General features: G+C 36.3%; 1 protein-coding gene across 2 annotated transcripts in view; it reads left to right on the plus strand.

Moving 5' to 3' along the window:
* cdh8 (cadherin 8) overlaps positions 1-17,261 on the plus strand; it is a 365,634-nt gene that overhangs the window by 244,718 nt on the left and 103,655 nt on the right. Inside the window, exon 4 of one of the 2 annotated variants that reach the window (XM_028809638.2) lies at positions 2,095-2,214. In XM_028809638.2, coding sequence (XP_028665471.1) covers positions 2,095-2,214 — 120 coding nt within the window. Of the gene's footprint in view, positions 1-2,094; positions 2,232-17,261 lie in introns of those variants that run through there. The other variant, XM_051932142.1, reaches the window with a different exon arrangement.

Here is a 17,261-nt window from a genome sequence, read left to right on the forward strand (position 1 = left end):
TAGTTTTGAAATATAGCATTGTTTATACATATTACAGTTTTTCATTCTATTTGCTGCTTGATTTTTGACATTTCTTAATTAATTTTTCTCTCTCTCTTTACTAAATATCCATTACATTTTTCCTGAGGATCTGTCTGTTTATTGCACAAGGAATATAATAAATGACTGCCAAAATTAATCCCTCAAGATCTTTAATATATTTGTTCATATGCTAGTGTTTTGCTGGGTGACTGACAGGACTAAACCAACCCAGTACTATTCCACTGCTGTGATCCTCTTTAACTTTAGTAAACAAAGGTTTTTATAGTGTACAGTAACTTAAAAAAAACTAGTAGTTCCTAGTAACTTGTGAAACACATGAATCTACAGTCCTAAAATAAAGGTAATTTATATAGAACAGGGGTGGGCAATGTCGGTCCTGGAGGGCCGCAGTGGATGCAGGTTTTCGTTCCAACCCAACTGCTTAATTAGAAACCAATCCTTGCCAGTCTCAGACCTTATCTAATTTTATGGCTTGTTAGTCTTCAATGTTAGGTTCTCATATTGTAGATTTTTTCCTTTCCAAGGATATCATGCAAATAATTTGAAGCCTACAACGGATAATTTTGGGTTTGTCAAATTTTTATCTTAAGTGTTTTATTAAACCAAATAGTGCATGATGAAAACACACAGGTGTAAATGGAAACACGTTAGATGGAGAACTGCTGGCTCCTTTGTCATTTGCATCTTATTGTTAGTAAGGAGCCATTAAAAACAGTGACTGCAGCTGTTTAAGACTGAAATAAGTAATTAAGGGTAGGGAACCTTAACATGCAAAATGAAGCAGGAAAATATCACTTGAGCAATAAGTTCTTCTTCAGCAATACTTCTGAATTAAGAAGATTGCTCTATCATAAGTGCCTTTTGTGATGTGCTTGATCCTTAGCAGATGTTGCTGCTCTTCTTTTTCTTTCTTCCTATTACAGAGTTCTTTGTTATGTTCAATGATCAATAAACACAGTACCTACACTTGATTATGAATTCTTAACATAAATGTACCGTTGCCTTCAAGATGGGCATGCTTTCATCACAATAAAATTTACTTCCTGCCACGCTGCCACAACTTAAAATGTATTGAATTTCCAGAACATATCAGGCTATATTCAGGATTACTTCTTCCCTTTGTGTCAGCATCTCGTCTGCTTATTCTTTCCCAGTTTTCATCACCTAATTGTCTTCTCTGATTTGCTTGATGCACAGCAAATGTTGTTGCCCATCTTTTTCTTTCTGCCATGTCATTTTCTTGGTCACTTTACCATAAGAAACACACAACCACAGGTCACTTTGCTAAGGTTGTTGGTACCTCAATTATTTTAAATTTCCAGATAATATCAGCTTTTGATTAAGACAAAAGATTAAGGTTCTGGTCTCAGCAGTTTGCGGGTAATGGCGTTACAGATGGGCAGACAGATCTTAGCATTTTATATACAAAGATTTTTGATGTACATTTCCATGTTAAGTGGCTTTTTAATAAACAATGCCATTTTCAAGGCAAAAATACTGGTAACCTAGTATTTGAACTTGTATCAGTAAAATCAGCACCTGAAATCCAAAGAAGTCATGCAGCTATTAAACAGTGTTATTGTGTGTATTTACAGTACTGTATTATAAAAGCAGAATATAGGCGTTACATTTATTATTACTGAGCTGCGCTTCAATTACAGTTAAGAACTGCTATCCCATGCATTCAAATTTAGTCATTCAGTTCTCATTCTGCTTGTAATCTTCCATGCATTGGATGCTACATTTAAAACAGTCATGGCTAATAGGCAAGATTAATTACACCTCAGTTCTAGGAACACAGCTTCTAATACTTTGACTATAGTGAATGCTCAGGATTATGCAGGGACAGACCTTGCTAGCAATAATATTATGCCTGTGTAAAACAGCAAAGGTAACCAAATAGAAATTTTGATTTTGTTTAAACTCTTAATTTAATTTTGTTATGGATATTGTGTTTTTATTTAATTGAAACAGTAAGATTGGAGGATGATTAATTCAGACAATAATGATTTTATTTTTTTACAATGTTGATATATATGCTCTTATCCACAGGCACGTCAGTCACGAAGGTAACAGCCACGGATGCAGATGACCCCGTCTATGGAAACAGTGCTAAACTAGTCTACAGTATTCTAGAAGGACAACCTTACTTCTCAATTGATCCTCATACTGGTCAGTGAGAACCCTTGGTAATAATTTTACATAATACTAAATAGTTAAATTAACAAATACATGGAAAGTACCCTCAGATTTTTATAGCAACTTTATATGTGGCTATGCCTAAAAATTATCCTCTAGCTTAACTAGGCATGTTTGAGCATGTGTAAGTAACTAATAATGTAAATTAATATTTCTGTTTTATAATATCTATCAGCATTTGTATAGTTTTCCAGTGTTACAGATTTTTAGTATTTCAGATTCATCACTTACTTCATTCCTTTTAAAAATTCAATTTATTCAATTTGTAGTAAAGCACCATGTATTAGAATGGCTGTTGTGTTTGTCAATACAGAGACGAGTACACTGTCACTCACAAATTCATCCTGGTCAAACACAGATAACTTTTTTGACAAATATATCTGAATGGCATTAATTCTTGGTATAATATACTATTTGTAAAATGCCAAAAAATACACTAATTTACTTACAGTTTTTTATATTACTTTTTTAAAGTAATAAGACAGATGTCCAACTAGTAATAAACTTATAAGTAAATTTAACAAATGTTTATTTAAGCATCAGTCAAAAACAGGCATGACTTAGCACCTGATGAAGTAATTAATTGCAGTAAAAAGCTTAATGTCCATGCTGTACATCCATTGTTGGCTTTCCAGAGCAGAGCATTTATCCTCTGCTTATTTGCACTATATTTTAATGACTTCATTGATAGACAGTGGAATGGACTGGCACTCAGATGGACTTGGTATTAGATGGCACTTAAAAAGATCATTGAGTAAACAGAAGCCAAACCAAAGTCTTCATCTTCACTCACAGTTCTATGCCACCACCCATCTCATGCTGTATTCTCCCTGGAGATCATTCTAAAGTCTCCAGCTTAGCCTCGCACTCCAATGCCATGTACAAAGCCCACACTGATTTGGAGTCTCCTGATTGCAATTCTTCTTACAATTTCCAGATACGTCAGCAGGGTCTTTCTCTTAGATTGTTTCACAGACATTAAGCTGCGCTCCATTTCAGACCTCAATCCTCAAGAGTAACACAGAGTTCTTCTACCGAGCCATTCATTGGTTGAAAGTTAAAGATTCCTGTTTCTTGCCAGCCCAGTGTGACAAGAACCCCTATGAGCCTGTTTAAGGGGTTATAGATCCTTTCAATAACCACCAACATTAGTGTTAAACCAGTCCTCCATCTCATGTTATGTTAATAGACCAACACACAACATAAAAAATGGTGTGAAGCCTCTAAAAGGCCCATAAAACCAGGCCAGGGACTTACCTACCCTGCCTAGAATAGACTTCACCTTAGGCAACTAGACCTTTCAACTCCACATACAGACTTCAGATCTGTCCAGGTCATAAAAATGGGGAACAGGCTTTTAAAGTTTAAATGTCTCAAATTTATCAAAAGTGTCTTTCAAGGGAGAGGAAAACTGTTTAAAAAAAAAAGTGAGAATCAAGTCCACAATGAACCTTTATAAATGAAGAATTTATTGAAATAAAACAAAGAACAAAAAGCAATCCAAGGTGACCAAGTCCGAATGTGTTAAACAATAGCAAAATGCAAAAAAAAGCATAAATTCAAGAAGCCAGAAAAATCAATACCCACAGTAAATAAAGCACGCTCAAAACACCAATGAACCACCAAAGGACCTGAATTCAGCTTCAGAATATAAAGGCTGAGGGTGGTCCTTCAGTGGTGACATCATGGTGGTGTCCCTTCTTATGATTACACCCACAAAACACAAGGAACACAAGAGAACATAGAAGTCAAATACATAGATACTAAATATTAAAGAGAATAATATTAACAAGAAATGCATATCTACAATAACCATCCATCCATCCATTATCCAACCCACTATATCCTAACTACAGGGTCACGGGAGTCTGATGGAGTCAATACCAGCCAACACAGGGCACGAGACAGGGAACAAATCCCGGGCAGGGCGCTAGCCCACCACAGTATTACATATAATTATTTGAGATAAACAAAGAAGAAACAAAATGATGCACAAAAAATAAATAAAAATAAACTAGGGAACAAACCCTGGCTGTAACATAAAATAATACTTCTCTCACTCCTGATACCAGTATATTGACCCAAAAGGGTGGCAGATGAAGAAATGAATTAGCACTCAGAAAGCATTGGAAGTAGATGGTCCTTAAAAGAATCATTGTCTCCTCGCTTGTCTGCACTTCAACACTACTTCCCTATCTCATGCTACTCTTCTTGTAAGACTTTGATCTGGTTTCTCCACTGCCCTTACAGTTTAACTTTACTTACTTGGGGTTTAAGATATCATCCATCTCACATCCCAAATGTGAGAGCTGATCCAAGCCTGGATCCTTCTTGAAACTCTTAAAGAATCTTACCCAAAGCGAATGAATTTTACCAGTGAAGTGCCTCATGAGAGCTTACAGATTGGTAGACACTTTCCCCCTTCTCTTACACACATTGTACGAGCTCCTGTGTCTCCCTTCTACACTCCGAGAACACCTTAGCAGAGTCTCTGTCAGGTTAGTCTTTAAATGTACAATATGCTCTTAAGTTCCAGCATTTTTTTTTTCTCTGAGTTAACCTTTCATTGAATTCCACTCAATCAATATTTGAGTTTCACGCTATTACAATCCCACTCATATTTGCTGGGTTGTGTTTAAAAATTTTTTCTTGCATTACTATTGCAGTTATGGCCAGTTTTTAATTTCACATATCTTAGATTTGTAACATTCTGATTTAATTTTTTTCACGTTTATTAGTTTTGCTGTTGCCATTTATTATTATCATTTTTTTCTGTTATTCTAAGCTTTGTTTTATGAGCACCACCCTGTCCTTGACTGTCAGCCCTATACCACACAAGTAAAGACTGCTGGTATGCCAGGCATTTATGTTAAGATTTCAAAATATGTCAATAAAAGGCATTAGAACATGAAATGAATTTTGACAACAACAGTCCATTCAGCCTAAAAAGCTTGCCAATCCTATTCACCTAACTTCTCCACCAGTATCTGTCTCAATAAAGTATATATAAAAAAAAAAATTAAGCTCTGAAAAATATCGATCTGTTGAGTTCCGTAGAGCTTTTGGGTGGTGGTCTCACAAAAAACACTATTAGAAAATACTGAGGGCGGCACGGTGGCGCAGTGGGTAGAGCTGCTGCCTCGCAATAAGGAGACCTGGGTTCGCTTCCTGGGTCCTCCCTGCGTGGAGTTTGCATGTTCTCCCCGTGTCTGCGTGAGTTTCCTCCCACAGTCCAAAGACATGCAGGTTAGGTGGATTGGCGATTCTAAATCAATCAATATTTGAGTTTCACGCTATTACAATCCCACTCATATTTGCTGGGTTGTGTTTTAAAAATTTTTCTTGCATTACTATTGCAGTTATGGCCAGTTTTTAATTTCACATATCTTAGATTTGTAACATTCTGATTTAGTTTTTTTCACGTTTATTAGTTTTGCTGTTGCCATTTATTATTATCATTTTTTTCTGTTATTCTAAGCTTTGTTTTATGAGCACCACCCTTTCCTTGCCAACAACAGTAGTCAGTGCTAGCCATAGTCCATGGCATGACCTCACTCCAGAGATGGCTGTTAGAATCCTTCTACATCATAATTTTAGTTCCCCCAAAACAAAAACACACATCAAACAAGTGCTACAGCAAAAAGGACAAGGGAAGAAAGAAATGAAGAGAGTTAGATTTATTTTATTCACAGTTTTTACCTTCAGTGTAGACTAGTTAATTGCATTTTGGATTTAATGTAAAGTTACTTATTCATAATTGTATTCAAATGCATTCATGTACACTAATTAGTCTCAATAAGGAAAAAGACACTGGTCTTTTTCTTTATTTTTATAAAGGCACAGAACACCCATCTTCAAGAAAACTGTTAATCCCATTGCCATATACACATTAATTCAGTATATACTGTAATGTATATTTTTTAAATTAATTATCTAGGGAGTGTTTATTTGTTAATCAAAGCACTAGAATAAACACAAATTAACACTGATATAGTAAATAATAACAAGAATGTTTTGTGTCTTTTGACTTTGGCTGCTTTTATTTCTTTTCTTTATTCAAGAGATCCCATACACCTTCAATTATGTTGAGGTTGGGACTTTTAGACAGCCAGTCTATTAGTATTGCATTGGAATGTTTTTCGTCCAAGTAGCTCTGAGTTGTATTTCCAGTATATCTGGGGTCATCATTGTGCTGGAAAATCAAAAGTTTTTGCCCATAATTCTTTTTCTCAAAAGTATATCGTGACAAATCAAAGTTTGTATTTCTCGGTTGTCAGCTTTCCATTGATTGTGACTAGGTGCCCTACACTCTTGGTTGAAATGCACCCCAGAGCATAACTGAGCAGGTATTACTGGTCAACTTCACTTCCAACACATCGATGTCCTTGTATACCACAAATTTCAGATTTGGTCATTTAATTCCAATAGACTTTCTGTCGCTGACTATTGCTCCATGGTTTATGATTTTTAATTCAATTCAATTTTTCTACTTTGTTGTATTTTTTTTCAAGAATGCTTTTTTATCTGCAGCATATCCTGCAAGCCCATTTCTTTTAGAATTTCCTTGCATGGTCAAAATATTTAGTTTGGTGTTACAAGACACTGTCACAGGTCAAACAATTACTTCAATGGATTTTTTATGTCCTTTAATTAAGTAACCTTTAAGTACGGCTCAATGGATACAGACTGTTATGGGTCTTCAACATCGCTTTCTGTCTTCCACAGTTTCTTCAAATTTCCTTATGACACCACATCTTGAAAATCTGGCTGGGTGTTCTCTTTCTCATTGAGTATAGCCTTGTTGACACAAAAATATGATTTTATGTCTGTCAAAGTATGTTAACTTAGCCATTTACAAACCACTGATAAAGGCAGTCATGTATTTCTGGTTATGAGCCAATAAACCCATCTATTTATTAAATTGCAACCAATAGCACAACTGGTTTGGTTATTCACTAGCTTGTTAATTTAATTCAGGTGTGCAGTTGGTGGAATTGAACTTATACAGAGAATAACAAGGGCCCTCAAGGCAAACCTCAGTTGTTCCACCATCTCTCAATATAGCAATACATTTCAAGAAAACACAAGAAATTATTTTGTTAATAATTGTGTCTATTTTTAATTGTTATAATGTTATATAGTATTTTATAAGCAAATAAACACTGCACAACTAGCTTTAAAAAAGTTTTATTGAGTGTTCTAAGACTTTGGCACCGTACTGTATATTTCTTGGGTTTCAACCCTGTGTCCAGTCAGTTTCCATGTGGATCTGGCACTTTCTCCTGTGTGTCTGTGTGAGTTTTTCTGTGGGTGTTCTAGTTTTAGGTTGGCTCTTGAATGAGTGTTCATGTTCTGTGAAAGGCTTTACTCCCTCTAACCCTCAATTGGATTCAGTTGGTTCAGATTCCAGTGACAATGTGATCCTTAGCAAGTTAATTAACCTCCTTACAAAAAATATTATACCAAGTGTGACAGATAGGGGGCGCTGTCGTCCCCTGGAACCCTCAGACCACTCGTCAGACACCAGATAAAAGTCCAATAATTAAATTTAATATTATAATCAAGTGCACAAAGCACCCTCCACTCTACAATACTCCAATTATAATCAATAAACACAATAAATCACAATCCTCCACTCCCAGCAGCTCAGTCACCCTTCCTCCCAACTCGGCTCAACCTGCTGGGGTTTTTCCACAGTCCTTTTATATCTCTTAACCCGGAAATGCTTCTGTCCTTCATTTCCGGGTCAGATGAAATCCTCTTCTTTTCTTCAACCCAGAAGTACGTCATTTCCTCTGTCCCCGTGACTGGGAAGTACTTCCGGGTTATACTGAAAACATAACTCCCTGAGCCTCCCTGCAGCGTCCCCTGGAGGCCCCCATGGTATCCAACAGCGATGTGAATTAAAACTCCAAGGTCCATGATGCCCTGCTGGAATTCGGGGCACCTCCATGTTGCAGGGAGGGCTCCATCTGGCGGCATGGGGGTATTGGCCGGGATAAACTGTCAGCCCTATACCACACAAGTAAAGACTGCTGGTATGCCAGGCATTTATGTTAAGATTTCAAAAAATGTCAATAAAAGACATTAGAACATGAAATGAATTTTGACAACAACAGTCCATTCAGCCTAAAAAGCTTGCCAATCCTATTCACCTAACTTCTCCACCAGTATCTGTCTCAATAAAGTATATATAAAAAAAAAAATTAAGCTCTGAAAAATATCGATCTGTTGAGTTCCGTAGAGCTTTTGGGTGGTGGTCTCACAAAAAACACTATTAGAAAATACTGAGGGCGGCACGGTGGCGCAGTGGGTAGAGCTGCTGCCTCGCAATAAGGAGACCTGGGTTCGCTTCCTGGGTCCTCCCTGCGTGGAGTTTGCATGTTCTCCCCGTGTCTGCGTGAGTTTCCTCCCACAGTCCAAAGACATGCAGGTTAGGTGGATTGGCGATTCTAAATTATCCCTAGTGTGTGCTTGGTGTGTGTGTGTGTCCTGCAGTGGGATGGCGCCCTGCCCAGAATTGGTTCCTGCCTTGCACCCTGTGTTGGCTGGGATTCGCTCCAGCACACCCCTGTGACTCTGTGTTCACATTCAGCGGGTTGGAAAATGGATGGATGGATGGATGGAAAATACTGGGGTGGTAAAATGAGAGCACAAACAAGCCATAGAATGAAATAGCATGTTACTCCAAAAGCTAAACAGGAGATGGTTTGAAGTGAAAATGGTGGCATTCCAGGAGTGCTTGAAACCCCAGTTGGCTGGTATTGCATCTCTATTTTTGTTTCAGCTGGTACTTTAAGAAATAAAAAAATAAATCAATCAATTATAATTAAGGCAAAATAAGTCTGTTAAATTAGAATCAGTAACTGGTGACTAATTAAGGGAGTGTCTGGAACAAAAACCTGTAGCCACCTGTGAATAGCTTTTTACATTGCAGTTTTATAATTCAAATAATTATTGGAGAGTAAACCCCCCACTATGCATTACAAATTTCATTGCGATTTCAATAACATACATAGTACGATGTAACTCTATAATAAAATACATTATTTTTGCTATTACCATTCTTATTTGTTTATTTATTTATTTTGTTAGTTAGTTAGTTATTCATCTCTTTTTTTTTGTTTTACTTTTCTCCTCTTTCAAACCATGCATGCTGTGTTTAGCATATCGACTTTATTTACATAGGGCCTGTATATACATATGTGCCCTGTGATATTCCAACTTGTAAAATCTTATAAAAAATAATAAAAAATATCTGTTACTTACCAAAACCATATGCTCAGATTGTAATTATCATCCATTTATCGAATGTTGAACCTGCTTTATCCATTATAGGGTCACTGGTAAGCCAGATCATATTGAAGTCAAGGCAAGAATTATCGTTGGTTGCTTCAGTATTCTATGCATGACACACTAATTCGCCAAGCCACAATCACTCACAGCAGACCCACTGAGATTCATCATTTAATCTAATACTTCTATGGAATGTGAAAAGACACCTTTTACAAAAGATTCCCCTTGAATCTGTTTATTTATTTTTACCTTGCTCCACTTTCTGTTCCTCGTGATTCAGTTTACAGTCACTGCTTATGTGTTTCTGAGCTTCTATTTGAATAAAAAATACACAGAGCAGTTCATAAAATACAGTCAAATATAAAATAGAATATGTACGAGTAAACAGCTGAAAAATGTTCTAACATTTTTGTAACTGACCACTAAACTACTTCAGAACATTTGAGATCACAGTTTCAGATTCCAACAGCAAAGCCTGTAACATGCTTTTTAACTTCCAAGTGCATTTTACAGAGCTTCTTCACCAGCATGCAAGTGTGTTATGTTTTTCCTAACTTTTAGCAGATTTTGTTCATGTAAATCTTATGTTTCACTAAGACCATTTATTCCCCCTTGTGGGTATAATGAATATTACCATGGCCCAATCACAAAATTAGAAAGTGAGGGCAACAGCTAATCATGGAATAGAAACATACATGAACCCCACTGCACGTACTGCATTTAACCTGTGACCTCCATATTGCAGGCAACGCCACAGTGCATAGAAGTATACAATATTAAAATTCTAATTTGTGATAATAAGCACACAAATTATCCATGTAGCTTGTTAATTGAAAAGAGGTGGCTATATTTCTTTTTGAACCTGATAAACAGAGTATTTGACACAAAATGTATTAGTATTCAGATACAAGGGCATTTCAACAATCAGTTAGATTAAAAAATGCATGTCAAAAGATTTACCTTATAATAGTAATTTCATATATGAGTCAAAATCAAAAACAAAATCAAACTGCATACTGTAAAACAATTACTTTTAATAATGTTTAATATCTGAATACATTCAAATTTGAATCTAACATGGCTTGCAAACCATACCTTAAAAACTTTGGGTTGCCAATTTGGATTAGCATCATATTTAATCCTTCTCTACAAATTTATGCAAATTTTGTTCACATTCTTCAAAGTAGTGAAAAGAGAAAATTTGCAAGAACAATTTTAGCAAACACAACTTTGGACCCTGGTACTTTCATACCTAAATATATATCAATTATAAAGCTATTATACAGTATAAAGACATCGGGCTGGTTCAAAAGTTGAATGTGGGCATTTAGCCAAAACTATTTTTCATTCAACATTTGATCATTCGAAAATCCTGAGTATAGTGTAACTAACAATAATTAAAATAATGTCAGACCCTCTATTTCGTAAATTAATTTAGAAGGAAAGAAAACCTTGGCTGAAACATCTCTTTCATTTTCACTTCAGAGATGCACTATGTCCTTTCCAGATTTGCAGTTGTATAACTCGGCTTTTATTCTTCACTCCTTGCTAACTTGGCTGAACCCCTGTGTTTTTTATTTGGCACATAAAGGAATAGTCCTTAGTCACAAAAACATTTCAGCATTGTTTTTCAAAATTCAATATAACATCCTAAATTAAATCTAGGCTAATTATATGCTCTGCTTCTTAAACTTGGTGCCTGACTAAGAAGGATCTGGGAAATAATCAGTCCCCTGTTTGTAGGATTTTTCCCCAGTGCCTTGAGGCTTTCTTTCTTCTTAGACACAGTATCCCTTAATTTTCAATGCAGTAATAATACACTAGGTGTTTTACTCATAATACCAATTGATTGTATTTTGAGTATTTTCCTTTCAGATTCAGTTCTCTTTCTGTTTTTTCTTTTGACCTCTCTGCTTTGAAATACATTGTCTATGTGTGTACAGTACATATACATTTAAAGTGGGAAGAAAACATACTGTATGTCAACACTTTGGAATTACTTGCTTTTCTGCTATAACTTTTCATAAAATGTGATCTGATCTTTATCTAAGTCATAAACGTAGACAGGCACAATATACTTAAGCTAATAACACATATACAATTATAATCTTGCATATCTTTATTGAATGCACTCACTAAGCATTCACTGTGTACTATGGAAAATCTAAGTAAACCACTGGATTTAAAAACTGGTTGAACTTCCTTTGACAGAAGTAACCTCAATCAAGAGCTTCCAGTAACTGTGGATCAGACCTTCACTACATTCAGGAGGAATTTTGGAACTTTCTTCCTTACAGAACTGTTTCAGCTCTGCCAAATTCTTATGTATGTGGTATAAACAGCTCTCTCAAGGCCATTATGCTGCATCATGTATGGGGTTAATATTCTGGGCTCTGACGGGGCCACCCCGAAAGATGGATTTTCTTTTTTTTTAATGCCATTTACTTGAAAGTTTAGGGTTATTGTGCTCCTGCCTCACCCCAACTTCTACTGAGCTTCAGCTGGTAGACAGCCATGCTAACATTATCCAATAGGATACCTTGATAAATTTGAGAATTCTCTTGCGCTTCAATGATGGCAAGCTGTTTGGTCCCTGAGGCAGCAAAGCAGCTCCAAATTATAATGCTCCCTCCTCTGTACTTCACCGTTAGGATGATGTTACTATGTTGATATGCAATGCCCTTTATATGAAATATGTACTGCTGTCTATTTTTCCCGAACAATTTAATCTTAGTTTGATCACTTCACAAAACATTTTCCTACTAGTGTTGTGGAGTGCCAAGTTGGCTTTGGAAAAGTTTTTTTTTTTTGGAGACCATCAGCTTCCTCTTTGTTGTCCTGCCGTGGACACCATGCCAGTTCAATGTTTTATGTACAGTAGACTCATGTAAAGAGATGATTCCTTCAAGCCTTTACCTGTTACTCTAGGGTTCTTTTTTAGTTCAATGAACATTTCACATTGTGCCTTTTGAGTCCTCTTGCCTGGGTGCCCACTTCTAGGGAGAGTAGCCACAGTATTAAATCATCTCTATGTATATGCAGTTTGTCTAACTGTGGACTAATTAATATCTAAACTCTTTGAAATTACTTAGTAACCCTTTCCAGTTTTATACAGATTAACAATTCTTGATTGTAGATCTTCTAAGATCTCTTTTTTGCAAGGCATGCTTCACATCAGCCGATTTTCATGAATAACAGACTCCTAATATCAGAGTCTTTCTTTATAGGTGAAAGTAGCTCTCAAACACACCTCAGTCTCCTTTCACCAATTGCACTTCTGGTTTGTTAACTTTTGCTACAGTTAACTTTTGTTGAAGTCATTATCCTAGGAGTTCACATGCTTTATCCACCTTACAACATATACAAGAACAACACAATAAATTGTGCGATATTAGTTAAACTAGACTGTATTTGTTCATTATTGTAACTTAGATGAATTTTAGACCATATTTTAAGACAAATGCATACATAAATGCCGTTATTTCCAAAGGGTTCACATACTTTTTCTTTACCACTGTACATATAGTGCATCCAGAAAGTATTCACAGCACATCACTTTTTCCACATTTTGTTATGTTACAGACTTATTCCAAAATGGACTAAATTCATTTTTTTCCTCAGAATTCTGCACACAACACCCCATAATGACAACGTGAAAAAAGTTTACTTGAGGTTTTTGCAAATTTATTAAAAATAAAAAAACTGAGAAATCACACGTACATAAGTATTCACAGCCTTTGCTCAATACTTTGTCGATGCACCTTTGGCAGCAATTACAGCCTCAAGTCTATTTGAATATGATGCCACAAGCTTGGCACACCTATCCTTGGCCAGTTTCGCCCATTCCTCTTTGCAGCACCTCTCAAGCTCCATCAGGTTGGATGGGAAGCGTCGGTGCACAGCCATTTTAAGATCTCTCCAGAGATGTTCAATCGGATTCAAGTCTAGACTCTGGCTGGGCCACTCAAGGACATTCACAGAGATGTCCTGAAGCTACTCCTTTGATATCTTGGCTCTGTGCTTAGGGTCGTTGTCCTGCTGAAAGATGAACCGTCGCCCCAGTCTGAGGTCAAGAGCGCTCTGGAGCAGGTTTTCATCCAGGATGTCTCTGTACATTGCTGCAGTCATCTTTCCCTTTATCCTGACTAGTCTCCCAGTTCCTGCCGCTGAAAAACATCCCCACAGCATGATGCTGCCACCACCATGCTTCACTGTAGGGATGGTGCCAGGTTTCCTCCAAACGTGACGCCTGGCATTTACACCAAAGAGTTCAATCTTTGTCTCATCAGACCAGAGAATTTTCATTCTCATGGTCTGAGAGTCCTTCAGGTGCCTTTTGGCAAACTCCTGGCGGGCTGCCATGTGCCTTTTACTAAGGAGTGGCTTCCGTCTGGCCACTCTACCATACAGGCCTGATTGGTGGATTGCTGCAGAGATGGTTGTCCTTCTGGAAGGTTCTCCTCTCTCCACAGAGGACCTCTGGAGCTCTGACAGAGTGACCATCAGGTTCTTGGTCACCTCCCTGACTAAGGCCCTTCTCCCCCGATCGCTCTGTTTAGATGGCCGGCCAGCTCTAGGAAGAGTCTTGGTGGTTTCGAACTTCTTCCACTTACGGATGATGGAGGCCACTGTGCTCATTGGGACTTTCAAAGCAGCAGTAATTTTTCTGTAACCTTCCCCAGATTTGTGCCTCGAGACAATCCTGTCTCGGAGGTCTACAGACAATTCCTTTGACTTCATGCCTGGTTTGTGCTCTGACATGAACTGTCAACTGTGGGACCTTATATAGACAGGTGTGTGCCTTTCCAAATCATGTCCAGTCAACTGAATTTACCACAGGTGGACTCCAATTAAGCTGCAGAAACATCTCAAGGATGATCAGGGGAAACAGGATGCACCTGAGCTCAATTTTGAGCTTCACGGCAAAGGCTGTGACTACTTATGTACATGTGCTTTCTCAATTTTTTTATTTTTAATAAATTTGCAAAAACCTCAAGTAAACTTTTTTCACGTTGTCATTATGGGGTGTTGTGTGTAGAATTTTGAGGAAAAAAATTAATTTAATCCATTTTGGAATAAGGCTGAAACATAACAAAATGTGGAAAAAGTGATGCACTGTGAATACTTTCCGGATGCACTGTATACAGGGTAGTTCATGAGAAAACTACCCTGCTAAAAACAAATGTTATTATTGTACTTAAAACATTATGTTATTATTATGATAGAAAATTAATAAAAAAGGTATTAAAAACTGTGCTGAAAATACGCTGAAATTTACTCTTCCTCCAGCTTCCAGACTCCTGAAAAAGAAATATTTTGATATTCCCAGGTATTTCTGCCACTTTCATGTCCTCTTTCCTCAAGAACTGCTTCCATTTTAGAATAACAAGTTCTAAGAATATTTAATCTCTATAAATAATATTTATATAAAGTGTTGAAATAGAATTTATTTTTATCATCTCTGCCTATTATTTTGGTTAATTTACTTAAGAATAAGATACTGTTATAATGAGTTTGTGTCCTCATAGGTGTATGCCCCTGAAAACATTTGTTTTGATGTGCAGTGCAGGTCAGTTCACTCACTAATTCAGCTAGCCCTGTACAGTACCAAAATACAAAAGCTCAATGGAGCAAAATGGGTCTGCATTATTTGTTCAGATAGCCTCCTGAATTGAAAACCCCCTTTGCTCTCAATGAATTACTTTATCTCTCTGTATCCATTAGGTATTTCATAAATGATACATTATGCTTTTATAATTGTTTTTCAATAGTGCAAAACGTTTAAGCTTTTATTATTTTAAGTTCTCCTTGAAAACCCAACAACTTAAGTTTCAGACTAGATGAACTCAATGTTTCACATTTGAAAGAATTTACATAAAATGGTAAAATAAATGTTATATGAAAATTATAACTAATGGCATGTGTCAAAAGTCTGTATGCCATTTGTAATGGACGTGGTGCTCAGTCTGTGGTGCCTGAGTACAAAAAAGGTGCACAAAAGTTAAATATAGACACCCCTATTTCCCCAATTTCTGTCTTTTTTTTTTTACTTCCAAATAAATGAAAGTTTGGTGATGGGTACAGAAATTCAATATCATGTTAAGTTCAGATTCTGATTCTACAATGTTCAAAATGTCAACAAAAGTTGATTTTAGCATGGAGTTTGCATCTGTATCTGTGTGTGTGTAAAATCAAAATTGATTTTCAAGTTTTAATATTACAATATTTCATTGCAAATTATATAACTTTTTACATTGTGTAGAGTTCCTGAATGACTACATCCCAACACCAAGAACAATTTACAACGGTAACTTCCAAAAAAAAACTGACCTTTCTTCTTCAAACAGATGCAACATGTTTGCCTGGTTACAGGCTCCAGACCTATTGTTTTTGATCCAGTTTGGTCCAGAACTAATCCCCATATCCTTCAAAAACTGTTTGACTTCTGTCCAATCACAACTGCCATAGAGATTGTTTAATTTAACTGAGATTTTTGCAATCTGCTATGTTTAGTCAGGTGACCCGGCCTATCAATTTCCAAAATGTTTGCATGAGTAGTTTTTTTTTTTATACATGTACGCACACACAGAGGCAAGCACACATACACACACGTGTTTGCTTGATGGTGAAGAGTGGGAAATGAACACACACCTAGCTCTGTAAAAGCCAATATCAACAGAGGCATTAGGCCATCTCGGTACCAATCTATTTACCAATGTAGCCTATTTGCTTCATTTGATCCAATGTGTTTAGTTTTATATTAAGTATTATTTAAGTTATTCATTGGATGCAATTTCCAGTTCATTTTAACTACATTTATTTGTGTCAACAATAAATATATAAGTTAATATACTTGATTTTGTACTATTGCATAGAACAATTAGTAGTATTATATTGTAAAATCTTATGCTAGGTGATTTCCTACGTTATCATTAAAATGTAGCTTACATGGAAGTACTGTCTGGAATATTCTATACCAATTCTTTTTTGTTTGTTTAATGGTTAAAGCAGAAACTAAATAAATGAGCAGAGAACATCTTTCTATTATAAAAGAAAATCTTGAGACGAATGCTTTTGTTAGACACAGTTCCTGCACTCTCAGCACTTATACATTTTTACGTTTTCCTCACTTTAAGTTCCCAATAAAAGAAGACTAATCATGTCCAAATGTTATTGAAGAATTACATCCCGAAGGGTTATAAACAGAAGAAATGAGTACATGGGCAATCCTAGCACCGAGAAACGATGAAGTCAAATGGATTAATCCGAAAATTTTCAATTGTTTACCTGGCAAATTGGTTAAATGCGTATCAATAGACTATGCTGAAACAGTTGGTGGTGATGTTGCGAAAGATGAAAACATCAACTTACAATAACCCATAGAATATCTACATCTGTTAACACCATCCGGTCTTCCACTGGGCGAATTACTGTTGAAAGTAGGATGTATCATAATGTTATTGCGTAATTTAAGTCTGAGTGATGGGCTATGCAATAGGAAAGATTAGTTGTATTCAAAATTGGTAAAACAATTCTGACGTAAAATTTTAACAGACGACAAGAAAGGTAATGTAGTACATCTTCTGCGGATAACATTAGACACCAAAGGAGATCTTGATATGCCATTCGTATTAAAATGTTTAGAGTTTCCCGTTAGAATAGCTTTTGCTATGACAATTAACAAATCACAGGGACAAACATTCGAAAAAATCGGTTTATTCATT

Source organism: Erpetoichthys calabaricus, chromosome 9, assembly GCF_900747795.2.
Source record: "Erpetoichthys calabaricus chromosome 9, fErpCal1.3, whole genome shotgun sequence".
In the NCBI taxonomy this organism is placed as follows: Eukaryota; Metazoa; Chordata; class Cladistia; order Polypteriformes; family Polypteridae; genus Erpetoichthys; species Erpetoichthys calabaricus.